At 41.0% G+C, this 9,587-nt stretch overlaps 1 protein-coding gene across 2 annotated transcripts in view; it reads right to left on the bottom strand.

Annotated features, from left to right (window-relative positions):
• Nucleotides 1-1,263: 1,263 nt before the first annotated feature.
• Nucleotides 1,264-9,587, bottom strand: part of OGFOD3 (2-oxoglutarate and iron dependent oxygenase domain containing 3) — a 54,449-nt gene continuing 46,125 nt past the window's right edge. For both annotated transcript variants that reach the window (XM_042448129.1, XM_042448130.1), the window contains exon 9: nt 1,264-6,917. In XM_042448129.1, coding sequence (XP_042304063.1) covers nt 6,781-6,917 — 137 coding nt within the window. In that variant the 3' untranslated portion in view covers nt 1,264-6,780. The remainder of the gene's footprint in view (nt 6,918-9,587) is intronic.

The following is a 9,587-nucleotide window of genomic DNA, read 5'->3' as shown; positions in this document are numbered from 1 at the left end:
CTGGCTTCCTCAGGGGCCTTCCTCCCTTCGTCTGCACCCGATGGTGCCCAGTGGGGGTCTCAGGAGGAGCCCCGGCCCTGCCATCCTGCCTGCAAAGCGCCACCAGTGCCTGCTCCTCCTCCTCGGCAGCACACAGAGCTGGGGTCACCAGAGGGAAAAGGTTCAATTGGGGCCGCAGTCTTCCGAAGATGTTTCCAGGGGGCAGGGGGTGATCGACTGAAGGGCTGTTCTGCCTTCCCCAGCAGCCTCTGGGGTGACAGCAGCGCTGCCTCTGGGCCTTGTACCACGCTCCCTTTCCTGTCCTTGCCTTGCTCCGCTCTGCACCCCCTTTATAGAGCCAATGATTGACATTTATTTGGAATAGTGCCAACTAATGCAGACAACAATCATACCTAAAAAAAGTGATTTTAAAAAATCCCAAGTTATAGTGGGAATGAGGGACCTTTTGGAATTGATTAACATAGCAGAACAGAGCCAAATCGGGAATCAGATTATACAGTGAGAACGAACCCTAAGACAAAAAAATGGATGGTTTGTTCAGTGATAAGTGAGATCTGGTTTATGAACGCTGCCCAAAAGTTTGAACTTTAGGACATTCTATCCACATATGGAGATAGGAGCCAGTCTGTTTGCAACGCTTCCAGTATGATGGTAGAACATTTTCCTCCTTGTATTTATGATTTCTGTGGTTTCTAGGGAACATCTCCCTTGAACAATGTCTGCCAGACCATGTGCTGTTGCTGCTCTTCTCCTCATTCTGGTTTACACTCATTCATCTACGGTGTGACTTACTTGTGGGTGGCAAAAACTATGCCCGCAGGACATTTTTCATGGTTGCTTTCTAGGACAGCAATTTATCAGAGATGTTGTAGCATGGCTTTTTCCTTTATAAGATAATATCAGCAGCTCTGAACTATGATGGAGGAGCCCAAGTTACTACACTCTCCAGGTTTCTAAGAGAAATGGTGCTATCAAAGGTAGAAACAGTACCAAGGGCTTTTCCCATACAACCTGTGGCTTTTGACATGGAAAAAGCAGCATAGGATTCTTATGCCTAAAAGATAATGTGAATGTGAGGCCTTAAGAAGTTATACAAGCCATCCTGCTCAGTGGTGTGTAGGACTTCAAGGATGTGGCCCAATCTAAGCCCTGCTGTTTCTTTCAGCCAGCTAATGTCCAGGCCCTGGCCACCCATTTAACAACTGTGCTCCCCAACCGGCCTCTTTTTCCTCAACTTTTAAAATGGACAAAAAGTAATACAAATGTGTGGATAAAAGAAACCTTTAATGATTCACGATAAGTTTGCGCAAACGAAAAAGTCTTAACATCATGTTTGGGATTTTAAACTAATAAAACAACCATCTTGAGATGGGTCTTCAAAGGTTTCTGTGGACTCCATCAGATGCTTCCCAGTTGCTTCTCCTGTCTTCATCAACATTGCTAAGGCTCTTTGTTTTAAAAGAATGAGCCTCAAAGACAAATAGAACCCATAAGTGAGGAACAACTACTGAGAACACATCACTATTGAGAACACACTGCACATTTCATTCCTAACTGAATTGTTAATATGCAAGAGTGGTTTAAAGATTTCATAGCCACTTCTGACATGACATTTCTCCCCACATATTTGTAAGTTGGAACATGTACACAATCATGTGTGAAAACTGAATGGGTGTCTATGGCGCTTTACAGAGCGCCCAAAAAGGGCGCTCTGCCAGTGCCCGTGTTTGCTGCGCGAGGGAGCCACAGCAGACAAACCGCACCGCTCCCCCACACAGCAAAAAGAACCCGCAAAAAGCGGGTTCTTCTTGCTGCGCAGTTGTGATGCTGCAAGGCGCGAAAGGTGCACTTGCGGTGTCAGAACCGTGCCGCGCCACCCCGTGCAGACACTAAGCATCTATCACATCAAAATGGCGGCGCCAATGTGTATAGAGTGCCGTCATTTTGACGTCCCCAGTACGTACTAGGGGTGAGGCCTGATTGGACGCTGCGTCCTCGGCCAACCCCTAGTACATACTGGGGGCGGAGCAAAGGCCTGTCTGTAATGGGCCTATGTTACTATCTGAGACAGTAATTCAAGTTCACTCTAAGATACATATCAGGGAATTTCTGTTGAGCACCAGTGGAAAAAGATACTAAAAGGAAAAACTGCCAAAGCAGCCAGTTATTAAACCTGAACAACCTTGTTAGCATTCCCATAGTGATGCAAATCTGCCTCAGACATCTGAGCAGCAAATTACCAATGGTTACCAAATTACTGAATGAAACAAAATGTAGTTCTCTTGAGACCTATAACCTAAAAGCTATTGGAAGCAAAAGCATCACTATGCTTCCTTAATGAAACGTGCCGTTTGGTAAATGTTTCTCTTTTGTATGTTACTGCAGCTGTATTACAAGATAATTTTGTTGGTTTAATATACTTAATAGTCATTGCTCGCTAAAGCTGGTCAAATTTAGAGGGATGGATGCTCCCTCAACCCTAGTCATTTTCCTCCCTTCCCAAGAGATTCTTGCCTGAGCAGCTAAACTTTGAATTGATATTTTAAAAAAATATTTATTTTAAGTGGATATATCTATAAAACTCCCAGAACATTCCGCCTAGTGTTATCTTTATTTGCAGCTGTGAAATTTGGCTGTTTATAACCAGACAAACCTCTTAGGCATAAAACTGTACCTGCAGAACCCTTGGGATAGCAAAATTTTATTAAAATTTTTGATTTAAGGAAATTCAAACCAAATCATCAAGGCTCCTGCTTTCCCAAGCAGGAGAGAAATAGGTGGCATGATCACTAATGGTGGCATGATCACTGCTATCAGCTAGCTGCCTCGTGGAGCCTATTATTAAAGCAAATCATCATTGACATCAACATGTTCTCCACGCTCACTCAAAAGCTGGGCAGCCATTTCTTGAGCGGTACCTTGGGCTTCACTGGCATGATAATCTGACCTTAGCTGCATACTCTATGATGGCCAATCAGTACTGTTTCTATAGGTATATGAAGTTCTAATTTAACTTAAGAGATGCAGATGACACCATACTTATAGCAGAAATTAGCAAAGACTTGGAACAATTGCTGAAGAAAGTCAAAGAAGAAAATACAAAGACAGGTTTAGAACTGAGCATTAAGAAAACAAAAATAATGGCTACATGTAATTTACATATCTTGTAGACAATGAAAATGTTGAAATAATTCAAGAATTTCCACTGAACAAGATGTTCAGAATGGAGACTGCAATCAAGAAATCCAAAGACGACTAGAACTTGGAAGGGCAACTATGAAAGAACTAGACAAGATCCTGAAGTCTCAAGCAACATCACTGAGTACTAAAGCCATTGTATTCTCCCTTTCTAAGTATGGTTGTGACAGCTGGACAGTGAAGTAAACTGACAGGAAGAAAATAAACTGATTTGAAGTGTGGTGCTGAAGGAGTTCTACAGATATGCAGATCTCACTGATTCAGTGAGCATATTCCTATTGGGACTAGCAAAAAGATTTAGTCAGATTCTGTCTCTAAATAACTTTGCATTACACAAACAGAATCAACAGCAGGGTAACTTACAGATTTACATGCAGGGTGCAACATCCACACACTATGGTAGATGCTATTTCATTAGAAAGTATTTTATCTTCATTGACTCAGGAAGGAGAAGATTGTACAGGTGGTGGGGAATCTTCTGATCAGCAGCACCAAAGGGTGCTTGAAATAAACATTAAGTAGACAGGTGGCTCCTGGGGAGATGGAAAGCATCACTTTGCTATCAGAGAAAAAAAAACCACAAGGAAGAAGTGAGGGGGGGGGGGGAGAGAATCACCTTCTTTTTAGTACTGCCAGAAAGAACTCATTAAGGGGACGATCTTCACCCTGTAGATCTGGAGAAAGATGGAAGCTGAAGTGACAAGAGAGGAGAGATTTTAAACATGACAGGCACTGTATTAACTTTTCTTCAGAACAGGTTGTCTGCCCCTTCTTTCTTTTTTCATTTGTGAAAGGAGTTGCAAAAGAGCATCCAGCCTGGAACACAATGGACATTTTCTAAAAAAAATATTTCATATAAAACTTTGAGAGATGTTCCTCTTATTTTCTCCCAAATGTAGCTTTCATTTGCACAGAACAGCTCACAGCTTAGCATACAATCCTATCTGTCAGATTTTTTTAAAATGCAGTTGCATAAAAGATCAAGACAACATGAACTCCCATGTGGGTTTTTTCATGATTTATTTGATACAAATGTCTGACAAACATACTGTATCCTATAGGCATTTTGACAGTTGTGTTGCTTATTTACACCTGGTGTTAGCATGTAATTCAAATAAGGTCTGGGCCAGGGTAGTGCCAAGATTTCAGTCTGTAGAAGCTTCTGGGAAAGTCTCTGGGTCCTGCATGCTTGTTTAGGCTTTTGAAAATCCTCCACTGGAACCAGTGGAGGCTTCCTAAAAAACCTAATGGGTAGGTGGGTGGGTGGTTAAGGTCTGTGGGGAGTAGCAAGCTGCAGACTGGAATGAAAGCTCCCTTATCCTGCGCTAGAATATCCAGCACTCATTACTACTGCTTCTGACTGATTTTGTAACTAGGACAAAAACAGCATGATTTATCAAACCCTTGCTGGGCACACAGTAGTCTCTGCTATAGGCCTTCAACTTGCTTCTCCTTTGAGGACAGTTGGTCTGCTCTCAAACGGAGGATCAAACTATTCTCTGCTAAGGCATGCCGCTCAGTACTGCCAGATACAATCACACACATTTTCAAAGAAAGCCAGCAGTTTCTACTTGGCTTACCTATATTTCTCTTTTTCACACAATGCAAAGCAATATACTATCTTCTATCTATATAATTCAGGAAAACCTGAAGCAAAAAGGACACATACATGGAATTCTTCATGTCAACGCAATATAGGCTTGGAGCATCTGATAATGCAGAAAAATGTGTTAAAGGAGTGCCTGGGCAATGTGGGTTTTGTAATTAAATCCACAAAAGTCATCACTAGTCTGGCAGTAGAGGAGCAGAATGTTACATTTCTATGCTGGGTGTGAGGTTCTCTTTCCTTGCTTGGTTTTGAGGCTGAGATGAAGAGCTGTGTCCCACTTCTACTATCCTGGCTTGCTTGCATGAGATCTCATGTGCTATGTCTCCTGTGTTCAGGCTAGTACATAAATACAGTGCTGGTGTACATCACAAATATAACCTTTTACACTCTTGAGACACAGTACTGAATAACCAATTAAAAGAATAAAAGGGTCAGACTTTGTTCATCTGCAATGTGAGGAGGTTTGTTCCCTATGCTGAAATGCCATTCACAATGTAAAGATTGAATGTACAGTGGTTAACATTTTATAACATTTTCCCTTATAACATGATTAAATAATTGTTTGCATCCAAATCATACCCCACCCCCCCCACCCCCGGCAACATTTCCACCCTCAGGAAACATGGCTGCTTATTACTGGAGACCAGAAGATTTTTGAAGTTATTTCAGACTTTGTTTGATAGCTGCATATCCTGTATAGCTGAGGTAAAGAGTTCATTCCAAAAAAGCCTTAACAGGTTCTGAGATCAGCTGAATATTTAGAATCTATGGTGCATGAGGTTAAATAAATTGTGTTCCAAAAACAAGAGACATGCTTCCTGAAAGCACACAGGTTAGATATCAACTGGATTAAGCAGGTTATTCAGTAGTTTTATTTTGTCTTAAGTAGTCTCCTACCAATCTATAAAATTATTTCTCAGTTCATGTACAGCTCTGGGTACAGAAAAAAAAATCCATTCTAGTAGTCAATGCACATGCTTTGTGTTCAAGAAAAAGCAGATTAATGGATGAATAGCTTATTGGGTTTTTTTTTAAAGGAAACTGATGCATGGGTAATGTCAACCAAGTTCTGTAGCATAGCTGCAGAAACTGTTTCAAGGGGCAAGGGGCCATTTTTTCAGCCTGCAAAACTACTTCTGCCTCCATCATGTTTAATGAGAAACTCATGGATAACTCCAGGAGCACCAGCAGGGCTCCCGGCCTTTATGCTGAAAAATGAAACTAGAATTCGATCTCCAGAGACTTCAGAATTAGTTTGTTTCATTTTGGTTTTCACCTGCTTTGGTGCAACTTGCAGTTGATGTTGGGGTAAAGAATGTGGTCCTAAGACCTTAAGAATTTGCCCATCCCATTCTATTTTCAGAGAAAATAGTTTGAAACATAGCATTCAAATTAGTGTAAAATGTGCCAATGCACATGCCTATAAATTTGCTTAATAGCCCTATTTATATGCTCTATTTATTTTCAAAAACTTATGCATTGTCATGGAAAGGAAGAGAAGTGATGGAGGGCCCAGTTATGGAGGAGAAGAGCCCAAAGGTAGGAAGCAACCGAGACCCTCTTTCACAACACATTCCTGAGTATTCATTTGCTCACAAACTGTTTCACAGGGCACTCTACAGACCAAGTGAAGGAAATACTTGGTGGTAGGGAAAGGTTGGTTTCCACCATTAGAAGAATGACAACATACATGGACTATTCTGCAGTTCTGAATTGTGAAGTAACCTTGAAGGATGGGAAAAAGCCAAACTGTTTGACAAAAAGCAAACTTATTGTTACTGGAGATTTAGAAAGATGGACCTTAAGGCACTGTCTGCAACACTTAGGAGGAAAAAGAGTATATGAAAATAGCTCACATTTACATTAAACAAATATTAAAAGAGTCAATGCAGTTGAATTTACATGGGAAGTTAAAATTTTCCTTTTCCCTTCCTCTCACAGGTCTTTTCTTCTTAATCCATCTACTCCACCTGTTATGTTAGAACAGGATCCCCAATGCCATGGTCAGGATTGCAAGTGAAGGAAATGGTGATGGCGTAGCGGGTGCCCCACTGGACCTTTTCTACATGATGGAGGTTCTCAGAGCCAGACGTGAAGAAAGAAACCCGGCCTGCAAGACAAGAACATACAGTCAGGTAAGAGGGGGCAAGATACTACTTTTGTATGGCTATCAATTCCAAGATTCGACTGCTGGATGCCTACCCTTGGAATCTTTTGACTCTAGATTTGAATAGTCTTTGCAAGTATGGTACTTGGCTCGCGAACCCCAAGAGGATGCTACTTAAATTTTATAGATTGCTGTGAGAAAGCCTGATATGGAGATGCACCTCTCCTTGACTCTGACAAGCTTCAACAGAATACCACAGACCTCTTCATGAAGTCCTGTTGAACAACACTGCTATACAAATCACAGCATTCTTGATACAACTTTTCAAGAAAACGATGCTGTCCAAACCATTAAGAGTCAGGAGAGATTTTGGACTGGCTCCCTTTCAGCTCCAAAGAGTGAAACTGCCAACAGCTGCTTTAATATATACAATAGGGTATCCCTGCTGTAAAAATTGTTAGCCCCCTCCCCCAAATACACAATATGGAGTTCTTATTGGAGGTTGAATGAAGGAACATGCATTCTGCTTGTTCACTATCCATAACAACCAATCTAGGCCAGTGTATTGTGAGATGCTTGGTGCATAGTTGCTCCATTCAACAGTAGCAGTGAAAAAAAATACTGGAATGCACATTGAAAGTAGAAAACAGTAAGGAAAAAACTCCATGTGCTCTGAGATGGTCAATTGTTCAATTTTTTTCAAAAAAGCCTAATGTGTTTTGGCCTCAATGAGAAAAGGCCTTCATTAGGGACTAATAACAAACACAAATACACACATATTATAGGTATTAAAAAGACAGGGCAAGTCAGTTAACTATATCCCATAAAATCATATAGGAATACATTATTTTTTCATGTTAGAAATATTCATACCCTTCAACAGAAATCCTTGAAGTTAAGAACACTCTCCAAAACACAGGATCACAAAGTATAAAAATAACAGATGCTACAGTATTTTGTTATATATACGTATTCCAGATAGTCCTTGAAAAGGAATAGGCAATGATATGCATTGGAATCAGTCCCTGCTGACCATTTCAGAGCACGTGGAGCTTGTTTCCTTACTGTTTTCTGCTCCATTCGAATGGCCAGAGAAAAGCAGAACAAGCCTCCAGTGGCAAACACAAGCCAATCATGGGACTGATGTACATTGTTAAGTAAAATGTTATCTTGCCTTTTCCAGGAGGATTTGTGTTGCATATGAGTGCTTATATTAGTTTTGCGGAACATACAAGCACTTTTGCAGACTAAAATGTCACCCAACAAGTAAACTGTCCTGGATGCTACTGTCCTGGGTACTAAAGTCTAACATCAATTGTAGATGCCAATTTTTTTCTCTTGATTGAGAAACGTTTCTACAGGCAGACACATAAACAAAGAAGAAGTGCACTTTTATAGCAGAAGGTTTTCTGCTTTCTTGATTGACATGCACTATGAGAACATTATGTATGTATGCATTTCCCATGAAAATGCATGGCCAACTTCTTAAAGAGGATTTCCATCTGCCTGCTTCAGAAAAATCAGCTGTTTAGTCAGGATAGTGACATGCTATGTCTCTGTACAGTATGTCACCACCATCATAAGTGTAGCTGAATCAAAATGCATAGTCAAGAATTTTTATTATGCCTGCTGTTTTTAGAATACATCAATCATAAAATAGAGAGCTAATGTGTTTGAATTTAGAATGTTGTTGAGTGCTGTTTAGGTGTCACACAATCTGCCACCCACAGCAAATTTGGGGAATGCTCAGAGCTACACAAAGCCATGGTTTATTTGAGGAAAATTCAGACTGTATGAACTGGCCCTTAGCTTATTATTTTTATCAAGAAATCCAAACACTGCCAGCTGGGGGGAAAAGAGGCATACCATGGTGATAAGTGGAACACAAAACTTCTGGGATTCTCTAGATTTTAACAATGGCACGAGGATTTATTCCAATGCATATTGTACCAAATAGCCCACAGATTTTCACTGCTTTTTGCAATGTGCCCAGAATCCAGAACAGCTTCACAGTGTATCAGAAATCTAAGCAAGGAACATATTCTCTCTTCTGTGAAAAGAAAGGGCTGATATGTGTCTTTCTCAAATGGCTTAAGAAATAGGAGGAACGCAGCAAATCTCTGCCTGTGCTCCTTAAAGCAAATATGCTTGAGATATGATACAATTTGGAGCACAGTAAAATGAAGATTGCTTAATTTAGGAGCTGTTTGGGCACCAAGCCCAGATGACATGGGGTGGGCTGGTTTTCCCCTCCTTCCTAAAGCTATCCAGTCAGTTTCAGTTCAGCCGGGCAAAAGACAGCCCTTCTTTCAAAGCAAAGCTGGGAGAGATCCAAAATCTACTAGATTAGGGAATAAAGTAGGATTCCCTACTCAGTGCTACAGAAAGGAGCAGTATTTGTTTGTTGTTTGTTTGTTTGTTGTTGTTTGATTTGCAATTAGCTTTGGGAGACTCAGTAAAGGTGGGCCTTGGGGAAAGGGAGTAGGCCTAGGTAAACTTGCAGGAGGCTGAGGTAAGCCCCGAGGCTGCACATTGCCGATAGGCTGAAGGTTCTCCATCTCTGATGGTTTGCCACTTCTTAAGTGCTTCAAAATAGCAGATGTCTTCAATATAATTTGTTGCTTCCATGGGGAGAAGCAAACTAAGCATAAGAGTAGCTAAGGCTTGTGAGGG

This window comes from Sceloporus undulatus, chromosome 2 (genome assembly GCF_019175285.1).
Source record: "Sceloporus undulatus isolate JIND9_A2432 ecotype Alabama chromosome 2, SceUnd_v1.1, whole genome shotgun sequence".
In the NCBI taxonomy this organism is placed as follows: Eukaryota; Metazoa; Chordata; class Lepidosauria; order Squamata; family Phrynosomatidae; genus Sceloporus; species Sceloporus undulatus.
Note: the sequence above shows the minus strand (reverse complement) of the source record. Positions and strands in the feature narration are given on the sequence as shown.